Source organism: Gigantopelta aegis, chromosome 8 (genome assembly GCF_016097555.1).
Source record: "Gigantopelta aegis isolate Gae_Host chromosome 8, Gae_host_genome, whole genome shotgun sequence".
Taxonomy (NCBI): Eukaryota; Metazoa; Mollusca; class Gastropoda; order Neomphalida; family Peltospiridae; genus Gigantopelta; species Gigantopelta aegis.
In genome coordinates, this window is record NC_054706.1 from 25783346 (window position 1) to 25800411 (window position 17066).

Below are 17066 nucleotides of genomic sequence, written 5' to 3' on the forward strand. Positions count from 1 at the left end.
TGCACTCAACACATTTTATTTATGGTTATATGGCATCAGACATATGGTTAAGGACCACACAGATATGGAAAGAGGAAACCTGCTGTTGCTACTTCATGGGCTACTCTTTTTGATTAGCAGAAAGGGATCTTTTATATGCACCATCCCACAGACAGGATAACATACCACAGCCTTTGATATACCAGTTGTGGTGCACTGGCTGGAGCAAGAAATAGCCCACCGACGGGGATCAATCCCAGACCAACCGCGCATCAAGCAAATGCTTTACCACTGGGCTACATCCCGCCCCAATATTGAAAGTGAAAAGGGTGCTACTAGACCACTAGATTCACATGTATAACATTTTGTAAAGTTATCTTAAACAGTTTTGGAGTTGTCCTTCAGGGGATCATTTTGGATATTGTTTCCATGTTAACAGAAAACATTTTGAAAATAAAAACTCCCTCATAGCAGAAGGCACTACAAGACCACTACATTGTTATGTGTACAAAGTTTCAGGAAGTTATTTAAAAACGGTTTTATATTTGTGCTCTGGAATCAGAGAATTTGGTTATTCTGGCTATTTTTGTTTCCAAGGTAACAAAGAAAATACAGACAATAAAAACTTCCGCATGGCAAAAAAAACACTACTAGACCACAATATTAATGTGTGTACAAAGTTTCGTGAGTTACCGTGAATGGTTTTGGAGTTATGTTCTGGAACCCGTGAATTTGGTCATTCTATTTATTTCCATGGTAACAAAAGAAATATCGACAATAAAACCTACCTCATTGCAAAAGGCACTACTAGACCACAATATTAATGTGTGCAATGTTCCATGAAGTTATCTTAAACGGTTTTGGAGTTGGGCTCCAAAAATATTCCTGGACAGACAATGCTCGTTTTAATATCCCCACAAATTCCTTTGCAGGGATAAAAAAAACAGAAGAGCATTACTGCAATATTGCTGACAAACCAAAAAGATATAATTTTATCATGTTGCCTGCTGAGAAAAGCTACTTCTTTAACTTCGGTTTCTGACTTGATATCCAGTATTCGTCATGAGCAAAATTAAGGTGAGAGCTGAAAATCACTCTCCTGATGTTAGGTGAGCTTTCATACGAAGTTTCAAATAAAATGTAGTAACAATTTTATAGCAAGGCAATCAATCTAACACCCTCCTAAAACTTTCCTGGTGAGAGGAGAGTGGGAATGATGAAAACTGGATGTCTGTTTGGGGCAGTGTTATTAACAGACATATGATTGACCAATTAATGTGAAAAAAACTTTTAAAATGTGTTTGAATCACGATGGAGGCATGTCATATGCTCAAAGCATGTGAACTCTTGGAGAGTGTAAGGGTATGCCCCACTCCTCAACCTCTAATGGGTGTTTTTTATTTATTGCAACAGACTAACAAAGAGTACTGCATAAAATATTTTATATGATTCGCTATATTTTTTTTCTATCTCTATAATTGTCAAATGTATCTGATATTTATTACCTTCTGAACATCCAGAGAAAATGATATTTGAGAAAAAGAAACCACTTCACTTCCCTTAAATAACATATGTTAAACGAAATATTCATTATTACCACATCAGTTACAATGTATTTTATTTTTATACACATAAAACACTTCATGGTTAAGAAAACTTTGACTGCATTAGTAAAATGGTTTACCCAATTTGCCAATCTTCGGGTGAAATGCCATTGGATTTCTGTCGAGGCATGACTTGATGGCGCGTGACCTCTCCTCTTCATGTTCCAAGTTGTTGGCACAACTCGTACAGTTACAGTTGTGACAAAACTCGCCATTGGCAAAACAATCACAGTATCTGCACAAAGAATGAGTAATTAACAACAAAACAAAATACAAAAATAGGTTGGTAATAATTTCTAAAAAATAAACACAAAGCAAATAACAATTATGAAGAACTGAATGGCCAATAATTACTGAAGTGTTTTTGCAAACATGCTAACAATATTTCTGGATAATGTCAATATGTGCATATTTAAATCTTCAGTGTTTTTAGGACAGATGATTAGCTTTTATTTTATGGAACATTGTTTCAATGATTTTTTAAACACGAAACTGTTTTTATTAATTTCCCTAGAAATTAGGCAAGACATGGTAGACCAAACACGTGGGGCATTTTCACCATTTTCGGGGCACTTATATTTCATTAAAAATAGACAAAAAATTAATTGAAATAAACATTAATGTAATTTATGTGTTTGCTTTAATAAATGAATGGCAAAAGATATAAAAGGCATATTTTATTAATTAATAATACCTTTTTTTGATGTTTTATAACGGCAATTTTAGAATTAATTACTGAAAAAGGCTTCATTAATCATGGTGCTGATTAAGGCAAGATGGTGCTAGACTATTGAGGCATGGTGCCGCACCATGCTAAAACAAGCTAGGGAAAACACTGTTTTGTTCACAATGAAACAGTGCTATTATTTTGGCTAATATTTATCATATATGAGTTGTTTCAAAAGATTTCTAATAAGCAAAAGCATGTTGGATACGTTTTAAATGAGATGTAATATAAATGGTATCTAAAGGACACAGAAGTAGTATTTTATTTCTTACATATCCCCCAAAACGATGTTAAAAACAAAGTTAAACATCTTTTCCGACAAAAATATATTAACCATGCTTGCGCTATGTGCTACAGAGCAATCAGTTTTAGGCTAACCTGTATGTCACGGAGCTATCAATTTTGATTGTGCTTATCTGATTGGATTCTATGGCTGTGGCGACCAAGCATGTTTTTATATCGACATTACACATAATTGGTGTGTAAGAATATTTGTTGAATGATATCTTTCACATTTTAAACTATGACTGGCATGACTTGGTTTTGAGTTCAGTCAATAATATGGTATCATTATAAATACACTCATGTCACCTTAGTCTGCGCGGCACAAAAGTCTGCGCACATTAATGACGTTAAATTACGTCTTGAAACAAGTGTCGGAGTATGTTTGTAAACAAACAAACAACGTTAATTTAATTCACAAAACCTTTGTTAAAACAACACATCTTGATTTTGAATATATGTATAAAACTGGTCGATAACACTTTTATTGAAAAAAAACCCTCTGAATTAATGCACTAAAAGTATACTTTTGCCAGCCTCGATCAACATGTTTTTCTATCACCTGTCAACACGTGTCTGTCAACGTTGTAATGATCAACCTTGCATATCAACTTACATAAATTTACATAGAAGCTTCAATACATACCTTATTGTAATTTATGAATCCATAAATGAAATGAATATCTTATTTTCTGTTCATGTAAACATCCAAGCATACTTTGAATTTCCCTCCGAGTGACACAATGCAAAATGGCTGCACACAGACTTTGAAGATTGCTCTTATAGCATGGCCTATTTTAGCTATAGTCTGTTTCAAAATTATCATTGATTGTCCTATATGTCTCACGAACACTATTTGTGCTCATTTACAGTTAATAACAGACAATTTTTTTTGAATAATGATCAAATATTTTTACATTGGCTTTTTTTTATATTGTCATTTTGTGTTGTCCAAACTAAGGAGCATGGAACACCATTTATATTTATCTCATTTGCACAATCTAAATGTTTCTGAAAAAGACTATAACAGGAAGTGTTTGTTATTTAGAACTTATAAAAGTCGGATCCATTGTTTGTTGCTGTTTTATGTAAACATTAGCGACAGAAGTGGTTGTTTTAATGTTTGCTGCGCAGACTTATGTGCCGTCATGCAGGCCAGTAAATCCAGGGGGGTCCCACTAAAAATGCGCTCATTACTTGAGTTTAAAAAAACATTAAAATTAAAATAACTTTAGTTGTAACACGTTTATTGTTCCATTGTACTGTGGCGGTCAAACAAATATTTTTAAAGAAATATTTTAATTTTAAAATATAACACAAATGCTTAGGTGCCACCAGTGTACATGTCAAATGTTAAGGGTTTTTTCAATCACACAGAACAAGAGTACTGGTGAGGTACATGATACACCAGTCAAAAGTAGGTCGTGGTTACCTAGTTATGGTACGCAACACACGGCTATCCCAAGTTGTACTTGCATGCAAGATTTGATAATCTTATATGAATTGATAAAGAAGTTATAACACAAACAAGGATTTCCTTTAATGTGCAGTAATGTATAAAAAGTAGGTCGTGATGATCTAGTTATGGTACACGGCACATCGCCCTCCAGAGTTGTATGCAAGGTTTGATAATCCTATATGCAGGGAACATTTTGTTCAGTATCACGTCGCGATTCGCTACACAAGTTTCAGAGATTGCTACACAATTTTAAAACATTAAACAGTAGTTGTTAATCAATTTTTAACTGATTGGAAATATTGCTAATCAAGATTTTGAAAACAAAATGTTCCCCTGATATGAAATGGTAAGCAAGATGTGCTCTGGATTTGAAAAGTTTAAAAAGACGAATGGATGGACAACACCATAGCATAAGACCTGTTAAGGAAGGGCGTATAAAAACCAGGCTATAAAAAGACACTCAAACTATTCAGAATATTTTTAAAATGTGTTTTCATTCTCCAGTTTGTTATTTATTAAATCTTATTTGATTATTTAAAATACTTACAATTTTAGGCATTGAGACTTGGTACAGTTGCATGGTTTTCTCGGACGAGCACCAGTAGCTTCAAGTGTTGTACTGAAATATAAACACATCAGTATTGTTATTACACAGCAAATATTAGAAATTAAAGATATGAATTTATAAAATGTCAAAAACAAAGTTTGTTTTGTTTTAATGACATCGCTAAAACACATTGATTTATTAATCATAGGCTATATGATGTCAAACATTTGGTTTATTGGATGTCAGACATATTGCAATTTTGACATATAGTCTTAGAGGAAACCTGCTACATTTCCCCAAAGGATCTTTTATGTGCACCATCCCACAGACAGGATAGCGCACACCACAGCCTTTCATATGCACAGTCTAGAACGAGAAATAGCCCAATGGGCCTACCAGCTGGGATTGATCGCAGATTAACCGGAGTCCCGGGTCCCTGACGCAGCGATCAAAGATGGGATGCACCATATTGCATACATGTGCGTCCCTGTGGATGCAGTATATTTTTATTTTTATTTAACTTCAATACGATTTTCTTGTTTTTTAAACAATTACTGTAAAGTAAATCGGCAACATTCATAAAAAATTCTTGGAAATTAGTGTTAATTGGTACAATCAGTTGGTCACTCCAGAAAGCCGCCCGGAAATGATATCTCCGGCCATACGTCGATGTTTTTACAGGTGGGGTTACTCATTCTGATTGACATGGTCACAGACTGTCGACGATTGCTTTCAGCTTTGTGAATCGATTCTGTCGGTGTTATCAAAGGTGCGAAATGACTGGAATGACTGAGGCCCCTTAGACCAATTACTGTTGTGACAACTACTCTGATTGTTTTTCTGGGCGCATTTCTCATTAAAGATTATCCATTTATGATTTAAAAGGAAATTTGTATTAAATTTGTTAGCAGCCATGCCGTAACGCATGTAAATTCAACTACAAAACAACTGTTGTCAAAACAGGAGGCCATCGACTAATACTATGGTTTTCATAAGGTCAGGTCAGGTCATAGGGCTTTATGTGCACATTCAGAGCAAGCTGTTGTAGTGCATGGCTGTCCTGGGCACAATATTGTATATAAGTGAGAAACAATATGTATTCCTCATCAATGCACCTACTTCGTGGAAATGAACTTAACCAAATGCAACATGTCTTAAACAGCATTTCATTTTATTTAATCGCATTTTCTAGCTTTACGACCAGCAGCTGACAGTACACTACTGAATAGTAGACTGGCCATGTTGACATGCAAACAGCACTTATTCACACCATGAGGCGGATCAACTGAACAAAACTGGTTGAAAATATTTGGTTCTAAAAATCACAATGGAAAACAATCTTTTGCAAAAAAAATTGCCAAACTGAAAATTCTTTCGCAATATATATATCCCCCCCCCCCCACCATTGGCGAAATATTAATAATAGTCACCAATTATGTTTTGTTACATCGATCTGGTTGAAGATACTTGTTGCTATAATTACAAACAAAAGTTTAATACAACAAATTTTAATGTGTGTATTGAATGAGTAACCTTGATAGAATGGTGAAATTTTATTTTAGCTTCTTTTTTTTTCAGATGTTAGTAAGGTGGTAGTGAAACTATTTTGTATGTGGGGCATTCTGTATAGAATATATAAATACATATGTATTTTGAGTTTTTTTGTGTCATTATTAGTTGAATATATCCGAGTTACCTGGTATTTGTTTTATATTTTATCATACATTTTAATAATAAAAAAATGTATTCATGTTCATGTACTTTTTATTACGACATAGGCTAAAACCATTTAAATGTCAATGTTTCTGTGTTGTCAGCTGTTATACAATTCACTTGATATTTTATTAAGATATATCAATTCATCTTCAAATGTGGACTCTCCTACATTCCTAATGAACTCTCAAAATATATGGACTCAATATTTTTGGATGAATGAGAACCCTGATTAAAATTATCTACAGAATTAACCAAAGAATATATACTTATGGAAAGAGTTAAGAGAACACATGGCATTTGAGACTACACTTAATTCACTAAGTACTAGAGGAGTTAGGCCTGTATAAAATACAGACATGTAATGTGGCATTGATGTCATAAATGATGGGTTGAATGCCAGCAACATGTTTAATTTCCTGATATTGTGGATGTTTTGTTTTTTTGCTGCTGTCAATATTTGACGTTACCTCTTGTCTTCATTTATTTATTTCTCTCAGTACATTAAACCTAGAATATCATATTATGGCTTAATATATAAATATATATAAATGAGATGCCCACACTAACCCATTAACAGAGTTCCTAGAAATGGTATTGGCTGTGATATTTGGGTCACTGCTGGCAATTTGTATATAATCACGCTGTTGTTGTTGTTGTTGCTGCTGCTGTTGCTGAGTTGTTGCCTGGTTTGACTGCTGTGTCACTTGCTGCTGAGATGATTTACCCAGTTGTTGTTGAATCTGGAAAAAAAAATTGATTTAATTTTAAAATGGAAAAGCTTGTTTTTTGAACACAAGAGTATTAAAGAGGTATTTTTTTACCATAAACATATTAATTCTTAAAGTAAAGTTTGTTTTATTTAACGACGCCGCTAGAGCACATCGATTTTTTATCTTATCATCGGCTATTGGACGTCAAACATATGGTCATTCTGACACTGTTTTTAGAGGAAACCTGCTGTCGCCACATAGGCTACTCTTTTTACGACAGGCAGCAAGGGATCTTTTATTTGCGCTTCCCACAGGCAGGATAGCATAAACCATGGCCTTTGTTGAACCAGTTATGGATCACTGGTCGGTGCAAGTGGTTTACACCTACCCATTGAGCATTGCGGAGCACTCACTCAGGGTTTGGAGTCGGTATCTCGATTAAAAATCCCATGCCTCGACTGGGATCCGAACCCAGTACCTACCAGCCTGTAGACCGATGGCCTGCCACGACGCCACCGAGGCCGGTATATTAATTCTTAAAGTCCATTGCTTGAACATATGAATTTCTTGCCTATCAGCAATTTTAAAAGAAAATGTGTGTGAAACGGCAATTTATAACCCATCTTGTTAAATGCAATAGCTAAACATAAAAATTGACTTCACCTTCGGAAAAATAATACCAACATCTCTACTTATAACTTCATAAAGTTGAGACAAAAACTACAAACGCTGATGACCTATTCTGAAGACTTAATATAAAAAATGTATTAAATGTGTACCATTAAATATTGAATACCAGTGATTTATTTCCAGGTTACACTCAACTCTTATATAACCAAGTCACACATTTCATATACTGTGGTCCTTAGAAATACCTCAACTATGCATTACCTGTGCAACGTAATTGGCAGGCACCAGGGCAAACCCTTGCAGACCAGGTATGTTTCCAGTGTTCGAGAGAATTGCTGTCCCTGGCGGCAACCCCTGAACATTCTGCGTACTAGCCGGTCGGATCTGAACTGTTGTCGTCGCAGGTCGAATCGGCGTGGTATTGGGAAGCAATATCCGCTGAACATTTTGACCTGATAACACAGACTTTGGTGTAACCTGTGGATAGACAGGGAAAGAAAGGAACATTGTTTAATACAAATTCACATATTTTAAATTATAGCTAATCCACTGCCACGCCACAGGCTATTCAAAAAAAAAAAACAACAACAATAAAACAAAATAATAATAAATATATATATATATATATAGGCCATTTCATGGGTTTTTTCGAATACGATTTTTATGTCAACGAGTGATGTGTGAAAACGATATTTTCACACATCACGAGTTGACATAAAAATCGCATTTGAAAAAAAACACCATGAAATGGTCTATTTATTATATACATATTTCCTAATTTTTGACAATATCTTTTGCTTTTTGGTAATATCTTTCACTTATCCTATCGAAAACACGTAACATGATGATATATTTCTTCCTATGGAACTTTGCCAGAAAATTTACTTGACCATAGACTTTTAAAAAGAAATCTGAATATATTTTTTATTAACATTTATTTAACAATACTGCGGTGAAAAAATACCTGACAAAGCGATCCTCCAAAAACTCCCACAAAAACAAAACGAGCCGAACGCCATTAAAATTCTTACTTACACTCGATGACACTACATTGTGTCATCATTATTTAGCTTCGTATTCAATTCGTTTTAGATATTTTATCGTAATTGCACTTCGCATCCCTTTTTTATAGGTAGTTTTTTTTTTTTTTTTTTTTTTTTTTTTTCAAATACGATCAGATGCATTGGTAATCATCAAATTTAAATACGAAGAAACGAGACAAAGGGAGATAATTTAATCATGCACTTTAAAAAAAAGTAAATATGATTTCTATATTTTCACTGTAGCTAAAATACAGTGAAAATATGACTTTTCACCGGATATGACTTTTATGGTTTCCATAGATCTATATATTTCATTGTTATGTATATAATAAATATATATATCAGCAAAGGATCTATTATAATCAAATTTCCATAGACAGAGCTGTATATACCATTGCATTTGATGTACTAGTAAAAATAAGGCACATTAAGTTCATTTCAAAAAATGAATGTTGTAATTAAATATGTATGTTTCTAAGTAAAGCATACCATTTGTGTAGCCTGAATAGGCAATGTGATTTTCACTTGAGATGAGCTAGACTGGGTGCTGGTAGATATAGATGCTGGTGCGATAGGCCGGCTCGTATGAACAACTTGTGCTATTGATGACATGGGTTTTTGAACTGGGAGAAAGAAAAAAATATGATCAGCTTCTTATATTTGGAAAATATATACCTACCAACTTGCAATGAAAACAAAATACATCATTACATTTTTACAATTTCAACACAGTGTTTACAAATAAAGATTGACCTTCATTCAACATTACCCAAATCATATGATCAGAATTCACAAGGTAGGTTCTTAGTGGTACCATGTTATTTTCAACTGTTTTATGAGTGTTTCGGCGAACCATAACAATATGACAGTTCTCCTTAAATTTGCTCCCGAAACTAAACGTTTATGGATTCATGGACAGACACGATACTATAATACAACCATCCATGCTTTATTAATGTGGGGTTTTTTGGTTTGTTTGGGGGTGTGGGGCTTTTTTTTTGGGGGGGGGGGGGGGGGGGGGGGGGGGGGGGGGGGGGGGGGTTTAAAAGGAAAAATTTAAATGATTAGTTTTAATTCACATAAAATTTAGTAAAGTTTAAAGTTTACAAATGGTCAAGATCTGCATCTCAATTTCTAGCATTTACTTCCAAATTATAATGAGACTGAACAAAATATCTTCAGTCTTTTATTGATAATACTTGTATGTGTATTTCATATGTGAATAAAGTACAACACATTATGTTTGCTCCTGTCAGATACAAAGTTGAATGGCTCAACTTTGTTGTCATTTAGCAACTAGCGAGTATCCTCGATTTCCATTTATTTTGACACATGATGTGGGTTACAATGAAAGGATAAGTTTCAGCTAAAAAATACTGAATTAGATGATGAAGTGAGTTTCACATCTTGAAATGAAACAAATACCTGTGTTAGATGTGGAGGTGGGTGAAACAAGTCGCACATAGTGGAACTTGCTTCCCGGGACCTGTATCTGTTGAATACCGGATCCAAATGTGAGAGGTCGAATGGCAGGTTGGGCAGGAGCAATCGCCGGTGGATTCTTCACCTGGGCTAGCACTGTTGCTTTTTGCTGGTATAATAGTGTGCAATTAATATACATCATAAATGATTACTTAATTATTTACTTACTTGATCACTCATTCATTCACTCACGCACACACACACACCTGTACCTGCATGGAATAGTAAATGGCTTGAAATAGCGACCTACGAAAAGCACTCCATTTTTTAGATCTAGTAGGAGAAATAGAAATTCACATTGTAAAATTACCCCAAAATCACAGGTCAATTAGCAAAAGATAGATGTACATACATATTCTATTTACCTAAGCTGAGCTCGTGTTTCTGTTATATTTGAATTTTATAATGCTCTAAAATAAATCTCAGAGGTCCTACTTTCTCACACACAAAACCATATTTTTTGGCCTGCTTTTAAAAATAATAACAGGCCATAATTTACTTCCTATTTCAAACCCTGTAGTACATTTGATATGTGAAAGACATGCATGTAAATTGCCACCATAATTAGAATAGTACTCTTTAGTAGTTAGTAGATTAAACAAAAATGAATTTTACACCATCAGAGACTCATAAATCTGCTTTCATGATTGGTGGAGAAAAATGATGAATCAACAAACATTTAACAACACCTCAGAATGAAAACAAATATTGGGCGTTAGGTGCCGAAACAAAGGTATGTCAAAAGATCACTAGACAGACAGGGTTTATACTGGACACTGTTGTGTTATTAATTTAAATATATATCAGGTGAGTTTGAAAAAACATTCCAAGATTTATTATCATATTAAATCTTCAACATAGACATTTTTAACTTAACCTAATTATAGGCCCCATGTTGTCAGTTGGGGTGGTGAAAACGTAACCATGATTCACCAAATACTTTTGAAATGATGTAGTATGCAAAATGTAATGTTAAAATATACATAATTTATCATTTGGTACTTCAAGTAATAGAGCCGATTATCTATTAGTATCACCTTCTTGCACAATGAAGTAACACTCCTTCTCGATTTCAATCATGGTCTAACAGTAACATTTCTGAATATCTCTTTTTAATTCCCTTTCCGTGAATTTATGCTGGTGTCAGTCTATTTGCTAGAGCCTGGCATAAATGATACTGTATTTTTTTAAATGTCAAATTGCATGTTTCTCCATTTCGAAATTATCTGGTGTACATATCAAGATGAAATTTGTACCAGTCCTAGACAACATTGTATGGCACCAACAGCAACTGCACAAAAGTGCAATTGCCATCATTAAGTTCGAGCCCATAAATTCTTACAACTCATAACAAACGGACCTAAAGACAAAAACGTAACAAGCTATACATGTAAATACAAAAGCTGCTGATTATTGTCTTGATTTTAGATTCACTGTGGCAAGACAAATAATTACCTGTTACATAAATTGTAGGGCTAGGTCTGGGTCAGCAGAAATTTCACAAAATTGTCTATTAAAACTTCAAAAATGACAGAAACCCAGTTATTTTCTAACAAGATGTTAATTATTACATAAAATTATTTTGCTTAATTAATATAAAATTTGTCAATTGTTTTCAAAATTTGCAGCTGACAAATTTGGAGAGTGCCAGAGTATACCTTGTATTAATCCAAAATTTTAATTTTTATAATTTAAAAATTAAAGGATATATATAAAAAATCAAAAAAATCTCATAATCTCAACAAACAGAAAAATTAAAATTTTGTGTGTATTTATGTTCTAATTTCCCAATATATGTGTCATATTAACATCAAAGCTAAAACTGATATTATTAGCATCGGATAGTTTTTTTTACATTTGTATCACAAACCTAAAGGTTAAACATGCAGTGACTTTATATTAGAAGTGCCCCCAGAAGGTAGCAAGACATTTCTATGAAAATATCTCACTGGGAACATTTTGTTCAGAATCGCATAGCGAATTGCTATGCAAGTTTCAGAGATAGTCACACAATTTTAGAACACTGAACTGTAGTTGCCGATCAATTTTCAATTGACTAGAAATATATCACTAAATCAAGATTTTGAAAACATTAAGAAGACCGATTTCAAACAGAGTAGCTTACAATACAACAAATAACAAAGGCTTAGCTGTGCATACACAACTTCAGCCAACTGCTTGAATTATAATAATTTTTACTAAATGCTTACCCCATTGCCATGCTTAATTATGACTTTGGATGGGGACATAGTAATTGTTGCTGGCTTTGACAATGTCGCAGTGCTTGTTGTCTGTGTATTAGACATGTCTGTGATAGTCCGTGCCACGAGAGAACTCCCTGACGACACAGCGATAATCCTCTGTGGAGATTTGGCCACTGACACTGGTATCATAGTTATCTTGGTCTGAGTTCTGGACGGAGAGACCGGTAACCGACTCACGGGTATCGTCAACTTTGTGGGCGTTCCCGGCAGCCCCCCTAAAACAGTTTTCACAGGTGACAACGTGCCCTGAGAGGAGATTGTGTACGTTTTTGTCTGAGGTTTCATCGTCTGTATTGTGTTCATGCCCCCCGACATCGAACTCAAGGAAATGGTCTGACCTTGTAACTGAGACATTTCAACCGGCACAGGCTGCGGCTGATTGGTGTTTGGGTTCTTTGTGATTATCACCTTGGTAACAACAGGACTAGTGGCACTACTAATCGGGAGCTGTCTTTTCAGCACAGGTTTTTCATCGTTGACAGGAACTTCAACAACCGAAACCTGCATCTGGCCACCCCCAGCCTTCGTGTTTGTTCCCGCAGTCGTTGTATTAACAGTGATCGATTGTGAACTATTCTTTAACGAATCAACAACGCCGGCTGGTGCCTGAATAATAATGGTCTCGTTCTTTGAAACCAGACCAGCTTCCTGTAATTTGGCAATTTCTGCTTGAATGGACTGAAAAGTCGTCATCTCTGTGCATCCAGCGGTCGACGTTTGGGGCAGGACCACACCGGAAGACGTCCGTATCATCGTAATATTTGAATTATTCACATTGTTGGCAAGTTCCGAACTTCCTCCCGTTGATTCTTCTTGTGTACCAGAACCCGTTCTCACAATTAGAATTTCTTCTTTATTAGTTCCTGAAAAAAGACAACACAAAACACATTAACAAGAAAATATCTCACAAAGTTATCCCATAAATATTATTTACATGCCTCTTGGGAATTGTTAATCACAGCTAGCTCTAACACTTGCCAAAATTGACAGTCGCGAATTTTAAAAACAATTGGCAAAAATTTTAACCTGGTGAAATAATTTCATAAAATAAATATTTTGTGAGAAAATAACTGGGTTTCTGCAATTTTTTAAGTGTAATAGAAAATTTGGCATAATGTTCTGCTCATGAACCCAGAGCTAGTCTTTTACATTTAAAGCATTTACAGCCAAAACCAAATAAATTCAAGTAACCTATCACAGTTTGCGGAGCCTGTTGTGACTATGTAAGTAATGTTCTAAATTTAATGCATGAACAAATAATGGGTTACGCATTTAATAAAAGTTGCATTATCTATATATATATATATGCAAATGAAACAATTTCTAATAGCCTGTATTCATAAATATGTATGTTCACTTTGGTACACATATATAAATGCCTTTTGTTTTGCTTTTTGATAACAATTACTTGTATTTCTTTTTTGAATTTATCAATGTATAACAGTCACAAATTATATAAAATTGCGTACAAGGTTGCGATGCAATTTTATACTAAATTTCTAACACCACAACTTATTTAGTTAAAAATATACAAAAATAATTTTAACGTTTTTTCCATGAACTGTTTTACGTATGGACATCCCATTTGATGTAATGTCATCAAAGGATAACATTAAGGTTTTTTTTGCGACATCATCCAATCAAAATAGAGTAAATAGTATAACAGTAAAAGTTTGTAATTAAATTTGCATAAAGCCAAATATTTTTTATAAAATGAACATCACACACTGGGATCAACTTGTAAAAGTTCAATTATAAAAAAACTGGACACCTACAAGCATAGGTACCAAATATTGTATGTACAGAGTATGCCAAACACTGGGTCCTACACGACCTTGCTTATTACAACCACTATGAAATAAGCACAATTTATGACAAATTTTAAAGGAATAGATGGGCATATGTTCCCTCAAAGTTGCTAAAATTTGAATCTTGTATGCATTTGTGACAGTGGTCACAAATGCATAGGAGATTCAAATTTATTCAATTAATAAAAAAAAAATTGTGAAGATAAACATTATCTTGCTATCTTCACAAATTTTTTAAAATTAGTATTTGTTTTCTCAAAAGCACTAGTTACACGATTCGAAATGTGTCAGATAACAGCCTACACTAATTGCTCTCTTACATTTCCAAAAAAACATAGTTAAAACATATGGCAGCCATTTTGGATTTTACTGTTTCTAAAATTTAAACGTTGGTTTTTAAATCTAATCTGGCAACATATGAGTTTATTTTATTATGACCAGTTGGTTCTACCCAATAAAAAAGTCAATGGAGCTGATGCACACATACCACGAGCTAATTAATGAAAGACATCAAAATGTTTTTAAGTTTTTCACTCTTTATACACTTTTCCTCGCTACTAGTTTTGTATTAAATTTCAGATCTTTAAGTTTCAGATCTCTAAATTACTAGGATTTTATGTAAATATGTCTAAGGTCTACTAATGAAAAAGGTAGCCTTACAGTACTAGTTATTAAACTAACTCGAAGGTTGTATTCCTTTTATTATCAATGTTATCTCTTGGTAAAAATTAAAGGGGGTGCAACACACAACTGCCTCTCCCCTACAAAAATTAAAGCTTGATTACTGTATATCACTGTATATTAGCCTATCCATTAAACAAATGACAGTAAGTGAAAATCATCCGTTACAACCAATTAAATTTGCAATAGAGGCCAGAGGACACAAAAGACTGAATGAGTGTTCTTATTGTGACAAATGTGGCACCAAATAAGAGGTTTCTGCCAGAGATTCCCGACACGATATAAAAAAAAAAAACGTTTTCATTTCTCAAATAAAATATAGCTTTGTGTTCATCAAGCAGACAATTGGAAACTGGTATGGGACATAATAGAGGTTGTTAAAAATACTGGTTAAATTAAATAACGAAGCTATTGAAGACTGGAATATGTACAATGTGTTTTCGCCAGTGATGCATTTCAGTACATACTGCAATTATGATATATTTTATAAGACATTTTTGTAGATGGTGTATTGACCACCCACAATCCCCTTTCCAAGATGGCATTTAAAGACTTGGAAAGTCGGCTATTTCAGAACCATATGACAAGAGACTTCTTTCCTTTGATGCAGTGTACAACAAAAAAAGAAGAAGAAGAAATTTGGCTGCAGAAAAATAGAGGGGGTGGCAAAATGTTAAAAGGGATAGTTAAAAGTGAAAGGTGGCATTAAAACACAAAAGAGAGGCACTGCACCCTCTAAAACAGACCAGCGAGAACACAACTGTTTTAAAACATACCCTAGCAACTATCTTTGTTTTCTTTTTTAAATTATGGTAATTTGGTTTCAACAGTAAGTGAGAGATATGGGAAATGCTGAATATTTATTTAAGTATTTACATTATATACTATGTTGTTACATGGTGGCACATACTTGTAGTCTGCCCATCTGAGTATGTATAACATTGTCATATATTGCCTATTTGTTCCAAAACCATGCATTGCCAAATATGGGAAGCCACATTATACGTCGGTACAATGTGTTTTACAGTCAATGCTATTCAATAAATATATAATACCAACAACTGGTTTTAATATATATATATCAGGTCCCTGGATTTCATGAAACTTGTCATTTCGGGTAGCATGTCAACAAAATAACGGAACAGTGATTCCGTTACCCATTATCATGAACGATAACCATGAAATGGGTTCCAATGATCAATCAGCATGGAACTAAAAGTTTTTTTCATAAAATTTTAAAGACTGGGGCCTGTATATTTGTGAATAAAAACATGCTGAATTATAAATAAACAAGACACAATGATCTATGTTATCTAGACGTATAAATTGTTTGATAAAAATTTCATCAGTTATTCTGTGAAATTATGACAAGATTAGTATTAAAGTACCAGAATAGTTCATTATTTGACTACATCTACAATAAATGTTTTTAATTTTTCTACATGTATATAAACACACACCTTCCATGTAATATGCCTGCACCAGTCCACACCCCCAGCAACAACATTCAAAATACTTGAGAAATAAACAATATTTTTGGGAAAGAGTCATCCATTTAAACTCATAAAGCAACAAAATACGGAATATGCGGATATAAACAAAAGCAGGTGTTTTACCAATGATGATAAGCCGTCTGTGACACGTAAATACAGCTCAAAACCCGCGCCATTTGTACAAGAAATTCAGGGAAATTTAAAATAATAGAGCTCGTTTGCGAATCGTTCAAAACCACACAAAAGTGCTTAAAAGCTGGCAAATGATAGGGTGGTGCTTAGATCATGTACCCATTTTACATAAACTGAGCAATCGGACTCACAAAGGGCACATAATTTACATATTTCGATGCCAAATGATTCAGTAACTTCCAGTGTTCCATATTTACCAAATTGGGCCTTTGACATTGGATAACGCAACTGTTATCGACTGAACGTTCGTTAATAGGTCTAAAGAGGAATCATTTTCGCAGTGTTTTTAAATACAAAAAGCGTGTCTCCGATAACTAAAATATCGCATTTATTGTCACCTGTTCCTTGCGCAGGCATTCTATATTTGTTCAAAATCACGCGCCCACCATTACCAACCCATAATAGTAGAACCACAGCTTCATGTTCCGCGAAGCATTTTCGCGGGTCAA

At 34.2% G+C, this 17066-nt stretch overlaps 1 protein-coding gene across 1 annotated transcript in view; it reads right to left on the reverse strand.

Moving 5' to 3' along the window:
• LOC121379278 (protein lin-54 homolog) overlaps positions 1-17038 on the reverse strand; it is a 28109-nt gene extending 11071 nt beyond the window's left edge. The window contains exons 1-8 of the mRNA XM_041507815.1: positions 16956-17038; positions 12390-13306; positions 10123-10288; positions 9187-9320; positions 7916-8131; positions 6882-7054; positions 4599-4670; positions 1664-1818 (exon numbers count right to left, since the gene is read on the reverse strand). Of these exons, the coding sequence (XP_041363749.1) occupies positions 1664-1818; positions 4599-4670; positions 6882-7054; positions 7916-8131; positions 9187-9320; positions 10123-10288; positions 12390-13306; positions 16956-16974 (1852 nt within the window). The 5' untranslated portion in view covers positions 16975-17038. The remainder of the gene's footprint in view (positions 1-1663; positions 1819-4598; positions 4671-6881; positions 7055-7915; positions 8132-9186; positions 9321-10122; positions 10289-12389; positions 13307-16955) is intronic.
• Between the last annotated feature and the right edge of the window lie 28 nt (positions 17039-17066).